At 40.0% G+C, this 16,058-nt stretch overlaps 1 protein-coding gene across 2 annotated transcripts in view; it reads left to right on the top strand.

Annotated features, from left to right (window-relative positions):
* LOC102294278 (phospholipid-transporting ATPase ABCA1) overlaps positions 1-6,341 on the top strand; it is a 184,842-nt gene extending 178,501 nt beyond the window's left edge. For both annotated transcript variants that reach the window (XM_042224376.1, XM_042224377.1), the window contains exon 50: positions 3,253-6,341. In XM_042224376.1, the coding sequence (XP_042080310.1) occupies positions 3,253-3,381 (129 nt within the window). In that variant the 3' untranslated portion in view covers positions 3,382-6,341. The remainder of the gene's footprint in view (positions 1-3,252) is intronic.
* Positions 6,342-16,058: the final 9,717 nt, after the last annotated feature.

Genomic DNA, 16,058 nt, shown 5'->3' with positions numbered 1-16,058 from the left:
ACAAATGAAACAGACAATATTCTGCATATTTTGATGTTTTTAAGCAACGTTGTTGTTTGAGTTAGCGTCTACTTTTCTTTCAAGCATCAAACATTTTTTGACCTCCCAGCTTTAGTCAAATAATCTGGGAGACAAAGTTGGAATTTGAAAACAGGGAAGCATTTAGCCGCAGCGTTAGCATGTACTAAAAACAAAGCGTAAGAATAAGAAATACCAATTCAGATATTCCTCCACAAATCATGATGTAGTTCCTGCAGGATGACAATATATTTGCAAAATGGCAAAAGCATTAGGCACCCTAATAATAATAATAATGATAACTGGTAACCAATTGAGCCGTCCCATGTTGCAAAGAACCGCATCGAAAACGTGTACCTGCACTCGGCCAAAAGTGTACAAATTCAGAGCAGTCGCTGGATAAGCAGTGATTTTTTTTCCTACTGCTGTAGTATTTATAATCTAGTGTGACTGACCCATCACTCACCTGATAACCCTGATACTGCTGCGACTCATGATGATTGTTCAGAAGCGTTAAATACTGGTTTGTTCACACAATTAAAATCTTCCACTTTTAGACATTGTGAGAGATTCTGTTTGGGATCTTGAGATGAGCAGGAATATTTTAATGACATGTAACGAATGTAAAAACAGCCAGTTTAAATTCTGCAAGGACTTCTTTGATGTATAGCTGAGGTTAATTGGCTGATTCGCGTCCTTCCCCTCCTGGGTTCTGCCTCAGTGGGTACCAAATAAACACCCCAGCGCACCCCTATAATGTAATTAATGCCTGTATCCATCTGTTATTAAGAAAATGCCACTCAGCAGCGCTGGTGCATGACGTTCAGGTCATGAATGGATGGTTGGCTAAATGCAGAAAGTGAACATTACGAAATAATCACACCGCAGCGCACCGGAGGAATTTAGCCATGCTTGTCTCAGTCAAAAAATGGCTGCATCATTAAAGCTCCCACGCTCAGTTTTGCAGAAAGTTCAAGACAAACAGCACTTTGCAATTCTGCTGCACAACTACGCAGCCTTGACTATGAATATGAAATGCTGTGCATGCCTCAGCACATCAAGCCAGTGAGTCAGAGGCCAGCAGAGGTGGGCGGAGGGTGCATTTGTTGTCATTCTTAACCTCGTATTTATTCTCTGCTGAGAAGATGCCTTGACAACGGTGACCTTGATACACGCTGCTGATGTTATGACATTACTAGCTCAATGAGCTTACACTTAGCAGCTTCTCTATAAGGAAGTTTTATCCACGTAGTTACACTATTCAGTAAAAAATGACTGTTCATGTGGTTTTATTGATATTATTAAAGTTTTCTTTAACCATTCAGTTCAGGCTTATTTATATAGGGCCAAATCACAACAGTCTCCTCAATGCATTTTATTCTTTAAGGTATAAAGCACTTTGTGATGGCAGGAAAGAAAAAAACTCCCAGAGGACAGAGAAAGGATAAATAGCAAAAACCTGAAGATCAGATCAGATCATATTAACTCCAAACTTTATGACAGGAAGTATCTTTGTTTGAATCAGAGTAACATGGCTTTTTAGTTTAACCCTGTGTGGTGAAAGAGCGCACGTCACCTCTTCAGCTGCTCACGTGCTCTGTGGCCAATAGATATCAGCGGGATTCTGTTTAGGCGCATGACGTTAGATCGCAGAGGAACCAGAAAAACACATTGTGCATATTCATGTCCTGAACTGAGCCAAGAATTCTCTCATAATGAATGTCTGCATGGAAGACAGATCTACTTAAATGTCTAGATAGGCTAATTAATGTTCCCGCGAGCAGGAGAGAAAAGCACCTGCTGTCACACAACATCGTGTCTTGTTTAACCTAAAACATGGAAACAAAACAGGCAAAATCATTTAATTATATGTTTGGAAGTGAAATATACTTTGTGCTCACACATGGAGTTTGTGTGGATTACACATCAAGTCATTCTTGATCTTTATGGACTGTGAAACCATAGATAGATAGAAGCTTTTGCTTTCAGCAGAAGTTGGTATGTAGTTAATTTTTTGTCTGTGTGCTCGGCACGATTTAAAAATGCCGGCAGGTGTTTTTGGGCTCCTCTTTGTTGCTAAAATAGACTGATCACCTGCTAGCTTCAATTCAAGGCTGAACACGGGAATAACTAATGGTATCAATATTCTCATCTAACTCTCAGGAAGAAAGCAAACAGCTGTATTTCTCGAACGTCAGACTCTAGATGTATACGGCACATAAAACGAGGTCATTACTTTAGCGATAGAAAAGCCGTATTTTCACTAGTGAAGACATGTTGTCAGTAATGACAACGTAAATATATCAGAGTAATTGGCAAATGTATGTCCTTTGTTCAAAAGATGGAAGTTGCTAATGCTAATAAAGACTTCATTACCGTTAAATTATAAGGTTTCAGATTATATTCACCGGTTAATTAAAAACAGAAGCCTCAAAGGCTGACTGGATAGATCTCTATTACCCGTCTGAGCTTCAATAAAACAAAAGAGGGTTGTTTTTAAGCCCAGAAGAACAGGCTACTAATGTTTATTTCTCTTCATCCATGGCCTTCTGCATGTGCTTATTTGCTATTTGAGTTAGCAAGTGTGTATCTGTGAAGAAAGGTTTAATTGATAGGGCCTCTGAGTAGCTGCTGATGGGATTGGCTTGGAGGACAATTTTATTTATTTTCCATTTAGATTTTAAGTGCAATCTAGTAATTCGCGTGTCCTGTTATATTCACACAGCCAATGAAAATGGTTAAATGAAAAAGCAATGCTCTTATCATTTTATATGATCCGCTTTGTTGCCTTTTTTTTTCCTTCCCCTCTCCGTCTGCAGAGAGTCTTTGTGTAGCTTTACCGCCGATGCTAAGAGACTAAAACGCCCGCTCGCCTGTGATGTTTACAGCACAATGAAATACACACTGCTTTTTATGAACGCCATAGGATTGATTTCGTCTGACATTAAATGGGCATCACAGAGAGAAGAATGATTGTTTTATTCTCTTTCTCTGCTGGTCAAAGATGTCAAACTGACATTCACTGTGTGAGCCGAGACGCTTGCTTGATGCTCCGCAGCCCTCGACTGGCATCTCATTCTCATGCACCCCATCGTCCGTGCCGCTATTTCTGTTTGTTTTAAAGGCAGAGGGTGGGGAGAGAGCGCAAACGAGAAGTGTCCACGGGCCCTTCAGCAGAAGTTTATTATCTTGCCTTTGCTTTTAAGTACTTTCTTCTCCTCATTTGTATTCCAGGTCTTTGTGAATTTTGCGAGGCAGCAGCACGATGAAGAGGACTCTGAGGCCTATAGCAACCCAGTGGATGTTTCAGACGAGCTGCCGTTGGAGTATCTGAGGACCTCCCAAGGAGCAGAAAAGGTGTAACGCGCACAAGAAAAGAACCGCATCTACAGTCGTCCAGCGATATGCCTTTAAAATAAGGGAATCTGCAGTACTTGCACTGGCAACCAAATGAGTTCCTAACCTAATTTAGCTTTAATTACTAAATATAGCATGCCCCTGCTTTCAGGGTTTATCAGCAGGCTTGCAAAGTTTCCAATTATTCATGATGTTTTCCATAACTGTCCCTCGCCAAGCCAGTTTTTTAACTCATTTACAAATGCCTGATTTTTTAGCCTTCCTTTCATTCTGACACCGTAAATAGTTGGTTACAGTGAATGCTACTGCAAAGTTTGTGGAGTTTTCTAGAACTCCCTGGTTTGACACAAGGAGGGCGGGTTGCTGCACTAGAATCGTGACGTATTCAACTCGATTATCCAAATTCTTCAACATGCAGAGTCAATCAATTTTACATTTAAAATAAAATAATTATTTTTCTTTTTTACCACACAGGCTGATTTCCATTTGACTAAAACCAACTTTAAGAGCAAAGCCTGACAAAAATGACTTAATAAGATTGTAGGTGCGAGTGCAGGAAATGCTGTATTTCACAAAGGTTAAACAACTGAAATAACACCACTTTGGTTTTGTTTGCACATTTATTGTAGATCATTCCACCACATCTCCCTCTGTGCTTCCCCTAGCATTACAAATTGCACGGCACTACCTCAGCCTTGACCTTCAGATTGACTGATGCTTTAGACTCCTATCATTTGTTTACGTTTGCTGCTGATTGAACAAAGATAAATCAACTCAAAAAGTCTAAAGCAGCAGTTAGTTTCAGGCTGCCATCCCAGCTGCTGATAGGCACTCCAGTGATAAATAACTACTCTGCCACATGTATTGGCTTTGTATCTGAAGGAGCTAGCCTACAATTAGCTGTAGATGGTGTTCAATAACAAGCACTGAGTTTGCAGCAGTGGCTGTCGAACATGTTGCGCCTGCAAGAAAGGTGCTAAATGTTTGCACCGGCCAAAGCTTGCAGGGCTTTATCTCTATTATATGTAGGCATCAGGAATGTAATCGAGCGCACGTCAAATGTTTCATGAGATTTAGTAATGAATGTGTGAGCAAAAACACATTTTTATTTATATTTTGTTAGCTTATAAGGCCTTAAATTTTAAGATCCTTCTGCTGTATTTTTGCTGGCTTTGGCACAGTTCACCTTCTACATAAGTAGTTCTGCCTCTGAAGATGTGGTCATAATCTTAATCACACATAATCCTGTTTTCTTTTTATACTTTAAGTTGCATTGATCAGATACGGGTACCTAGCTAGCTAAGCTTGTTAGCTTCCTTCTTAGCCACGGACGCAATGCTTGGTTACTCAAAGCTAACTTGCCATACTTGCTAGCATTTTAGCCATAGCTAAATACCAGATGTGATGACACATGGGTGAATCTAAGACATCTATTGTAGGACACAGCATAAGCACAAAGGAAACTGAGATAGATTTTCTTATTTTTATATAGGACCAAAATTGGCATAAAAACTAGCATAAACTCAGGACTTCACGGAGTTCAAGTGAGAATGTTTGTCCTTTTCTAGACTTCTGTACAATTGTTCCTTTTTTGCAACTCGAGGAGTCACCCCCCGCTGGTCACTGGAAGAGATTTGCAACATCCATCTTTTAAATACAGTCTATGTTATCACTCATTCCTTTAGCATGTAAAGCCTTTGTTTGGTCTGGGAAATAGCTGATTGCGTTACCGGTACTTAAATTTTCAACCACCTATGGTATCAAGAATGCGTAAAAACTACAGAAATATATTTTTTAATGTATTTTTTTAAAGTTATTACAACATACAATTAAATTGTACAGACATATGTAAACTTTGGGCAAACAGTACACCTTATACTCCATTTCCCAAGTAAAAGTTAACTCAGGAAGGTTTTGTGTGCAATACTTACATGCTTATACAGAGAGTGACATTTAGTTCTGTCTTTTACTGTATGTACTGTGCGACATCAAGAGGTTATGTCACTGTCTCGCGCAGCTTGCGCTCGCATTACGTTGCGCTTTTGTGTTCAGGATGTAAATAAGTCCACACTTCACTCCTCACAGGCTTTCTTGTTTGCTTTCAGAGCCTGACATAATTTGTATGCTTTGCTAAGTCCTCACATTACTATCATGCACGTTGCAAAAATAATGAATCCTGTTTGCACTGAATATTGCTCTATGCCAAGACAAGTGATTAAACATTTGCACAAACTGTAATGCGACTTTGACTCGGTGTTTGTTCACTGCCGTATTTGTCCAACGAATCACCGAGTTCCAGTTTGAAAGTCTCTCTAGTTCAACTTCCTGCATGCTGTCTTATTGTTGTGTCCTTCCTTTCACTATTTCGCGTCTTTCACTCTGCGCGAAGGTGCCAGCTGCAGGCTCATATTTTGTTTTGTCTCTCATACATTCGTAACATCAACCGAGTCCATGGGACGCCAGAATTCAAACCGCACCACACTGGGTAAGGCTTTTTATTTCACATTTAGCAGAGTGGCTCCTTCTCAAGGGCGAACAGACATTTTGTCTGCCAGATGCCTGCAAATGAATTTATTTTGCTGTCAGACTATCACACAGACTCTTTTAGCGCGTGGGCTTCCAATTTATTTATTGTACTTTTTTTTCTTTTCAAACCAATTTAAAGCTAGTATACCTGAAGTTAGACCAATTCTTCTCCCAGTTTCATTTCACTATCACAAAACATCACAGCATATGTAGTTTTTCTTTTCAGACACAGTGTCTGCCAAGATTAAGACGTCTCATTTGTGTCTAGTAAAATAGTTCTCACACCCCTCTCAAGAGAAACCCTCGACTCACCTCCTTAACTATCATCTGTAATTTTCTGTCCAATTTATAAAGATAACTGAGGCATTTTTCTGTTTTCTAGCTCAGGTGCTAATGTATTTGTTTTTGTTTGTTGAGAGGCTTAGAAAGTGTCTGCTCCAGATTTCACTACATAAAAAATACAGCATGTTTCTAACTTAAATAGAATATATCTTTTTTTTTTTTACTTGAGTATGTTGTGTTCATATTTGCAAGTACTTTTCTTCTTAGGATATGTTCTTAGACACACTTCTGCACATCGTTACTTCTCACGTTTCACCTTGTTACCATCCATCCGTCTTTCCATCCATCACTGAGGTGTTCCCAATCCAGCTGATAATATCAGTTGGCTGATATTATCAGCTGGAATATCAGCCAGCTGACCCTTGGGTCTCCTTCCAGTCACACCCAGATCACTTTAAATAGGAGGTGTCCAAGAGGCAATGTAGTCAGAACAACTTCCTCTGTTCCTCATCTGAGTTCATCACCCTATCTGTAAAGGGGAGCCTGGACGCCCCCTTCTTTCGGTCACAGCCCACAAGGCAGAGGGTGGGAATGTAGATTGACCAGTAAATTGACAGCTTTACTTTCACACCAGTCTGTCTCCTGCTCCTTCCCTCCATCACTCATGAAGAAGCCCGAAAGATAGTAGATAATTCCATAAAAGTTATGAATAGAATAAAGGTCAGCACTGGCAGAGTCCAACACCTTTGCCTTACTGTGGAAACGGGGGGACCTTAATATGTATGCTCTTAAGCAGGAGTTAATTAAGTAACTGACCAGGAGAGCTGATTGTCTGGGGCTAAACAGAAAGAATACCTTAAATGTGTTAAAAGCATTATCTTTAGGTAAAAGATATTTAATTTTACATACCGTCTGAGACAAACACATTAGATGGACTACAGTTTGTCTCCCGTCCATCAACCCAAACCAGTCACGCTGCCCCTACCTCAACCAGGTATTATCAAAGGCTTCTTCCTGTTAAAGGAGAGTTTTTCCTTCCCACTGTCGCCAAGTGCTTTCTCTCATCTGGTTGTATTAGTCTTCTCTGTCATTGTAGGGTTTTAATGTTACGTTGTGATCTTGCGCTATATAAATAAAACTGAATTGTATTGACTTTAACAAGAAAACGTCTGATAGTGCAAGAAATGTGAGTATATAGACATTTTTTATTTAAGAGTAGAGCATGAAAAGCATCCTGACGACACCTGGGCTGTGGGTTGTACACGGTACTGTGACAGCGCTGTCATGACTTCAACAGGGTTAGTGAAGCTGCATCTCGACGTCTCGAGCTGACTGTCACCAGGTTGATGGAGACACCCCGGGACATGAGAAATCCCTGGCTCAAAGTGTGTCATACTTTATTGTCCTAATGGGGACTATACTTTAAAACATGAACATCATATTGTAGTCAAGACTTGAAACTAGAAATTAAGACCTTAAACGAAGAGACGAGCTACAGAATTGATGAACTGAGCACCAAGTAGGGTAACTTTCCTCAAAGGTTTACAACAAGAGTCGAAACTCCCTGCTGGCTGTGACAAAGAACATAAGTTTGAGACTCCCTAAAGTTACGTCTGTCTCTTACATACAGTCTGAAGAAACCAAACTTAATAACAATGACACCAAATCCAACAAAAGGTAGCTATGCAAAGAGACAATTGAGGCCGATTAACGAAGGCCACTTATTGTGCCTCAGGAAGTTGAGTGGATTGCGTACTAATAGGAAGGTAGATGGTTTGATCCCCAGCTCCTCTAGTCAGCTTGTCAAAGTATCCTTGGACCTCGAGTTGCCTCTGATGCATCCGTGTGAATGTGGGGAAAAGTGTTTAGTGGCTTGTAAGAATGAGTAAATGAAGTTTGAAGTAAAAAAAAATGAATAAATAGAAGTGGTTTCTACTCAACTAGAGTAGAAAAGTATCATATAAGTACCAGTCCTAAATTAGCTGACATGTTTGCCAAGGACCAGAAATGCAGTTGTGTCAGTGTGTTAATGCAAAGAATATAAAAAGCAAAGATTTCATTTAGAGCTACATTTGATCTCTTCTCTGATGTGATCGCACATTTTAAAAGAAAACATCCACTCTGTGGTAGTTTGTAGGTTATTATTTGGTATGAAATGATGAATGGAAAAACACCCAAGCAGTACAAGCAATTTCCATTTCAAAGACTCCACTCCTAATTTAAAGTTTTAGGCGTCGGGTTTGTCGTTGTTTCTTTTTCCAGTATTTCCTTTCTCAATAAATAATTTTTGTAAAACCGGTTAACTTTAAAAGACGAGTTTGTAAACAAGCATATATTATCCTCATAGCTGGTCTTTATCAGTCACGATGTACACAAAATACTCTCCGCCATCACTGAGCATTTGGCCAATCTTGGTGTCAAGTACAAGATTACAATAAAAAGCATTGTCAGTTGGAACGGGAAGATTACAGGAGTTAGAGGAGATTCAATGATCTGCTCGACAGGCAAGCTTTATAAAAGCCCCTGCCATTCTTTCAGGCTGTAATCATTCTCCGTGCTCTGAGTTTGCTGTTCTTGCTTCAGGGTGCCTTTTATAGGCGGCATAGAGTAGCTAGAAATTGGTACAATATCTTTGTTCATTCTCTCTTTTTTTTTTCCAGTGAAACTACTTCTGAGAACTTTTTTTCTATCTAGAATACTTAAAAAAATATGAGCTATTTTTGTGCTTCTCACTTTGAGAGTCTGTCTCAGTGCCATGTTTTTCTTGGTTTCTCACAGCAGCTAAAACAGCAGCAAAAACCCAAACGTAAAACATTACAGACATTAGGAGGTTTTATACAGTCAAATCTTAATCACGGGGTAGAAGTTGTTCTTTTTTACTTCTTACTTCACAATATCATGTTTCACCAGTCATGATGAGAATGTTTTTTCCTGCCTGCTTCTTCAGACTAACGCAACAATACCCGTAAAAGTTGTGGACTACATTTGAATCTGGACAACAAAAGGAAAAGATAAAGATTTACAAAAACATCTCTTATTCTATCCTTCCTAAAAGTCAAACATCCAGGAGTTGTTGTATAGAAAGACTATTTATAAACTGGCATCCTGACGCCACTTTTTTGAATGTACTAGCTTTTATGCTGCTAGCATGCAGGTTTTTATGGGCGAGACCCTTTTATGGATGAGATTAGCTGGATTATCAGCTAATGCTAGCAGGCTAGGTTAGCATGCTTCAAACATAAACGGCACTGTGTTACACCACTCCAGGACAACTTGGTGTAAACAGCAAACCCAGTTTATTTGGGTACTCCAGAACCATGGCTTTCACATACAGAACCCGAGAATACTCTCTTCTCTTTTTTTTTACGGAACATTTTTTTATTTTATTTTTGCCGTGACTGCCCTCTACTGGTGGAAAACATGTAGCAGCCAAAAACCCAAACATATAGCTGAATAGCCCAAATACCAACAGATTTATGCAATGTTTTAGACATATTTTAGCTTTACACTTTACCAAGTGCTACAGCTGCAATGCACAGACACAGATACCTGCTAATTTGTGCTAATTAACGGACTAATAAAATACTAGCATGTCACTTAGCCAAATAAAAACAGATACTAAAACTACAATATACAAGCAATGGACAGTTTGATGGCAGTGTGATGCGTCCAGTGGAAGCTTCAATACAGTGGCCTGACCTATTTTTAGAGCCAGGAACTGCAGTTTTTAGGAGAAAAGTGATATTTTGTGGTTAAACTTTAATGATGCTGCAAGTTTAAGACCTATGAGGTGTTTTTTTTTCTTCCTCAAACTACAGAATCTGTACTTGTGTTCATGCTCAGTTCTTCTCCTGTTACTTTGCACTGTTCTGTGAAAAATAATGCATGATGTGTTTTGTGCGATTTCCTGCATGAAACAGCCGTTATTTCCAGGAACGGGAAGGTTTTCAGGGGAAAGAAAAAGGTTTTATTTTTCAGATACGTAACACAACGTGCTTTTGGAAATCAACAATGTAAGTGTTTTAAGATTCACTCAAAAGTATTAGGCAATGATCATTTTTGCTACTGTTTCTCCTGAGGTAGTGTAAATTCTGAAAAAACATCTCTCACACCTTGAGTCGGCTGCATGTGCAGTCATTTAAAAGATGATATAACATCTCTTAAATTCAATAATTGAAATGACTCCAGAGTGCCAGTAGTGGGATGATAATGTTTAAACAGGCCTCACGCTGTAGCCGATTGAGGTTTTTACAACTGACATGTGGATTTTAATATTAACCTTGCTGATTTTTTTGATAAATACACTGGGCAGCTCACCAGGTTTTTTAAAGCAGGATCTCGATGAACGACCTTTGAAGGCTTCAGAACGCAAATTATTATTTTTCTTTAACTGGATTTTAACAAATTAAAAATAAACGGCCTGTGGCAAGAACAATGTGTTGCCTGAAGCTGTGTACATCAAAGCAAAAAGCTGACATTTGGGAATTGCTACCACTAGTTGCCCTTTTAAGCCTTTATTGTGATCAGAAGACTATTTTAAAAGCTAATTATTCTGAGTTGATATTTCTTTTCACTTTGAACTTATTCCAAGTGTTTGTTTGATGTTTTCTTATTTTAGTCATGTATTCATTTTTTAAGAACTTTGTTGGAAAGTATGCCTAGACTTCCACATGCAGAGAGGAGGTATGCTAATAATGGATTTAATGGTCAGCGCTCTAACAGTGTCCAAAAATTCTCAATTTTTTTTTAAAATGTTCTTTTTCTGTTTTTTGTGATGTTTCGTGGGTATCAGGGTGAAATTAAAAATCATAAGCAATTTGATTTTTAAAGGTTTTTCATTATTCTGCTTGAATTTTGTAGATAAAAATTAACTGAATGAGGCTATTGCCCACAGCCATGGCACCCTAAAAGCAGAAATGATTTTTTGCGCCCAGTACTCAAATGCAGGCCTCACCAGTGAAGGGGCGGTAGACCACCATCTGATGGTATTGATAGTCCAGAACTTTGAGACACTGGACCTCTTCAAGCCTGTTGGAGCATTTTTATTGGATTGCTTGGATATCCAAGAGGTTTTTGTGAGTGAAATTCTAGTATTTTATTAGTCCCTTATTAGCCCATTGCATGCATCTATTTAAGTTCATCTGCCTGCCTGCTGCTGCACAACTGCAAGTGGCTTTGCAACCCACCCCCACCACAGCTCCTCCTTTTCCACCTTTCTGTGTTTTTTCACTAAATCAGACTCATATCTGTCATCAGTGATGCCTGCTTTGTTCTGTGCATAACCATCCCAGCAAACAGAAATACCACAGATCGAAACAGCAATCTTCTTTTGACCACAGCAGTCCTGACTACAACTCTACAACTGACTACATTCAAAAAATGTGGATCCATGATGTCAAAGTAAATAGCTTTTAAGCAAGGGTGTAACCGGCCCTCTCATCTTCTGTACCACCGTGGTAGACTGGAGTCTGTTTTTCAAACTTGACATTTGCAGAAAGACTGAAAAAAAAAATCTTTCTGTTGCCTGCCAGCGGTGTTGCAAATTCAGCCGACAATCGAGTCAAACAATCGTTCTGCCATCATTTTCTCTCCACCGTGAATGAAAAGGCTTGATAAGAAGGACCAAGACAGATAAGCTGAGCTACAGCATGGAGAAGGTAACTATTTCTTTTACATTTTTTGCAGAGAAGACAATTGGACATGTAGGAAAAGCATTTAGTGCTTATAACACACTTAATGATACCTGAATTTGATTAATCTGCGTCAGGCTCTTTGCACTGTTTCTCCTGAAGCACTGCCACACTGTCATGGCTGCTGAATACATCCGTGACATCGTTAACGTTTTAAGTAACACTTGGACTTGACAGCAAAAGAGATGAATAAAAGTCTCACATGTACCACATCCAAGGCTCTGGGTTTGTGAAGGCCGTGGAAGTAAGGTTCAGAATCCCACTGCAAGAAAAGTAGAAGCGGGCATTTCTTTGGCTCAAGCCTCTGCAGTGGACGTTGTGTTTCTTTGTCCAGACTAGCTGCTGTTTGTTCTCCGTACAGTAAACCCATCACAGGTTGTTCCTGTCTGCAGCTGGTCCAGAGTATCACCCTTTTCTTGGGCTCCACTGTGGAAAAACTTCTTTTTTTCTTAAAGATACGGTGTAGCTTCTCAATTATTTCTCCCTGATTTGTCTTTATAGTAGTTGTTGCAGTTGAGTGTTAGTCATGGATATTTCTGGATTTTCTGAGTTAGGGTTATGTCGTTAATCCCCCAAGCCCCCAATGAAGTGCAGCACTCACTGATTTTTTGCAAAGAGCATTGCTTTTGACCGTTCTAAGCAAGTGCATAGCTTTGTTGTGTCTCTTCGATGTGTGACCCTTGTGGCAGCTGGTGCTGAGGTTCAGTGGGTGGGATGCTGTAATGATGCACTCTGTCGCTGGATTCAGTTTAATCGAATCTTTAACAAGGCAGGAATGCAGCAGAAATTGTGGCACTTTTAGTCTAAGGGCTATTCAAGCTACACCATATGCTTTTATTCTTCTTCTTTTTTTTTTTAGCAGCCACACACCTCTCTGGGGCTTCACGCTGGGGGATGATGAGGGCTGGAGCTTGCTCTACAGGCCTCTATTCTTTTTTGATTGGTGTTCATTTAGGATCTCCTGCAGAGATGAATGCTGCTACACGGCCGCAAAGTCAGAGACATTTCTCACCGCCCTCCAGCTATTCCTTTCCCCCCCCCGTCCGGCCACCGCGCCCATACCGCTGCGCGTGTTTACTGAAGGTGGTGGGTGGAGTTCAAATGAACTGTCGGCTGCGCTGACTGATTGTGGCCATTTTAATAATTTAGCTTTCTTTAAGTCACCTTTGCAATCAGCGAAGAAGTCTTTTCCTTCACAATTCATTACATCATGTCTCCCTTGGACTTGCTTAGTTTATACAAATTATGTTTTCCAAGGTAGGGGGAGGTTGATTGGATTGTACACTTCCACAATTATATCAATGAAATATTAATCATCCACGGACACTTTAGGGACAAACAATCAGATGCGGTACATAAATTCATTTGTCTTGTGCACGTTTTTTAATCTCCCTCTTTTTCTTTTGCAACACCCAGCAAATATATTTCCACAGTGGATTTTATGGCTTTTTACCTGCAGGTTTCACTGCAGGCCCACAGAAAATGCACCACTCATACAGTGTAAACGTGACTGAATGCCAAGGCTGTTTTACTTATACAATGAAAAACTTGTTGCCCTCACATACTACATTCCATTCAGCTGATGGTTAAAGCTTTTTTCTGTTACTCATCAAACCCAAGGATGTTACGTGACTTATCGTGAGTCAGTTTTCTGCATTTTCCAGTCGGTTCCAAATTTAAAAAACAACAAAAAAACACCTGCCTGCTGACAAAAATGATGCGTATTTGCTGCTAATTTGTGACAACAAATATGCTTTGAGGCGGCATTTTTTGAATGAAATTATAACAGACCTCAAAGCGTCATCTAACCATCTGTTCAAGAGCTATCCGGTTGTTCAGTCTGACGTCACTAGCCGTGTCTGGGCCTAAACTGCGCTGCAGCTCCATATATCAAACGATCACTATGGCATTACTGAGAGTTGAAAAACTGTCTAAAGTCTTTCATCTTTAATAAAATGATCAGCGTTCTGCTCTACCAGGTGTAACAATTGAGTTTAACATCCAGGCATCCATGAAAACAGAATTTATGACATTTAATGGAGTTAGAAGTTAGCAGGAAGTTAGCTCGCTAGCTTCTATCTAAATACAATATAGCATGTCCTGACTGCGGGGTTTTGGAAACAAATTAAAACGTACAGCTCTGTTATCACTTCCAACATAAATGAAGACAGAAAACTAAACAGCAGTGACGTTTGTAGGGTTACTGAAGTTTGGCTAGCTGGTATATAATGATGTGCTACGTGACCGCTAGCGACACAGCTATGTTAGCATAATATAAACAAGCTAACTTTTTTTCCACTCGATAAAAGTTAACGTGAGTGTTCTCGGTGGTCAGGAACAAATGTAATCGCATGGCAGGATGCTGTAAAAGGACCAAACTTCAGCCAGGAGAACAACTGAGATAATCCATCCACAATACGAGGTTAGTCATTCATGTACTGCTGCATGGGCTGGGCTGTAGTTACATCCTAAGGTTTTAAAAACTGAGCTTAAATAAATGATTAGCGGTAATAAAAGCCGAGGGAGGTCAACAGGGATCACTGACTGTTTTAGGAGCTTTTTGAGATCAAATAGAAGAAAATACATAACATTAAACATGTTAACAACACAAAAGCCATATTAAACGCAGACTACTTTAGGCCCGGAAGTAGGATTCGTCACGTCATCACTTAACGACCGGATACTGTACTTCATGAGATAAACTAACTCTTAAACACTTGAATTAAAAAAAATTCAGGCAGCGTCCATTGCAGTCGGAAGCCGTGAAAACAACTGTAAGCCCGATGACAAGAAATATATCCAAACCACCTGAAACTCGGGTCTCCAGCAGAACACTTGGCAAGTCTGAAGTGGATCAGATGAACAGTTGTTGGGGTAGGTGAAGAACAGGTGGACAGACATACAGAGATTTGTCAGATTATTAGCAGGATGTTCACATAATTCAGGCATACATGAAACAATCAGCCACAACATCGAAACCATCTTTGTTTCGTTGTACAGCCTGCGTTTGTGCCAAAGCATCTCTAACCTGTTTTGGCACAGACACAGTGCATGATAATAGTATCCTGTGGGTGTTGGCAGTGGATCTTTACTGGCCTCCGAGGAATCCATTTGTCCTGGTCATCCTGCGACACTTTTGCTGTTGTGCCCTTGAGCCGATCATGAATAGCTTTAGGACTGTGGCAGGGTGCAGTGTCCTGCTGTTGGGGGCTATTGTTGCCGGGGTGAGTACTTGGTCTGTAACAATGTTTTTGTGGGTGATGCAGGTCTAACTAACATCCAGATGAATGCCAAGTTTCTCAGGAGACCATTGCATTGTTAGGACATGATCAATACTCACCACAGATTTTAATCCTGTGGCTGATTATTGTATATATTCATAGTGTGAAAAAGAACATTTTCACAGGACTTTATACAGCCCATGATTCGGTAGCTTGTAGAACCTCCTTTGAGTTTTCTATGTGACGTTGTCAGTCTCTTTGTTGTCGATGAACATTGCTACAGTTTATTGAGGTTTTTGGCCATCTGTTCATGTGTAGCTCTCAAGGTAATGCCACGGTGTTTTCAGTTTCAGGTGGAGTCTAGACTTTGACTGGATCATTGCAACACTTTGATTTTTCTTTCCCTTTTTCAGTCATTATGTTGCTGTGCATGAGATTATTGTCCTGTTGCATGATTCAATTTCAGCAAAGGTTTAGGTGTCAGAAAGATGTCCTCACATCTGACTTCAGAATACTTTGGTATATGGAGGAGTTTGACTTCGAGGTGCGCAGGTCCTGTGGCTGGAAAACAAGACCAAATCATCACCTCTCCACCACCGTGCTCCATAGCTGGCACAAGGTGTTTTTGGTGATATGTTTTGGTTTTCACCAAACACGGTGCTGCTCATTATACCAAAACTCCACTTTGGTCCCAACCATGTTCTTTTTAGAAAGAAGAGGCTTTCTCCTGGCAGCTCTTCCAAACAAGCCATACTTTCATCTTTCTAACTGTACATCATGAACGTTAACATTCAACATGCTAACTGAGGTCTGAGTCTGAGCTGTACCTCCTGGGAGTTTTTGCAGTGCACAGGTGAATGCTCCAGACCAGGAAACTGACAAACCCTCTGCTTTTATAAAGGTGCTCACGCTCGCTGATGATCAGTTAATTAAGGACATTTGATTATAAGCACCTACCTGCTGC

Source organism: Haplochromis burtoni, unplaced genomic scaffold (genome assembly GCF_018398535.1).
Source record: "Haplochromis burtoni strain Fernald_Lab_line unplaced genomic scaffold, NCSU_Asbu1 Contig_136, whole genome shotgun sequence".
In the NCBI taxonomy this organism is placed as follows: Eukaryota; Metazoa; Chordata; class Actinopteri; order Cichliformes; family Cichlidae; genus Haplochromis; species Haplochromis burtoni.
Note: the sequence above shows the minus strand (reverse complement) of the source record. Positions and strands in the feature narration are given on the sequence as shown.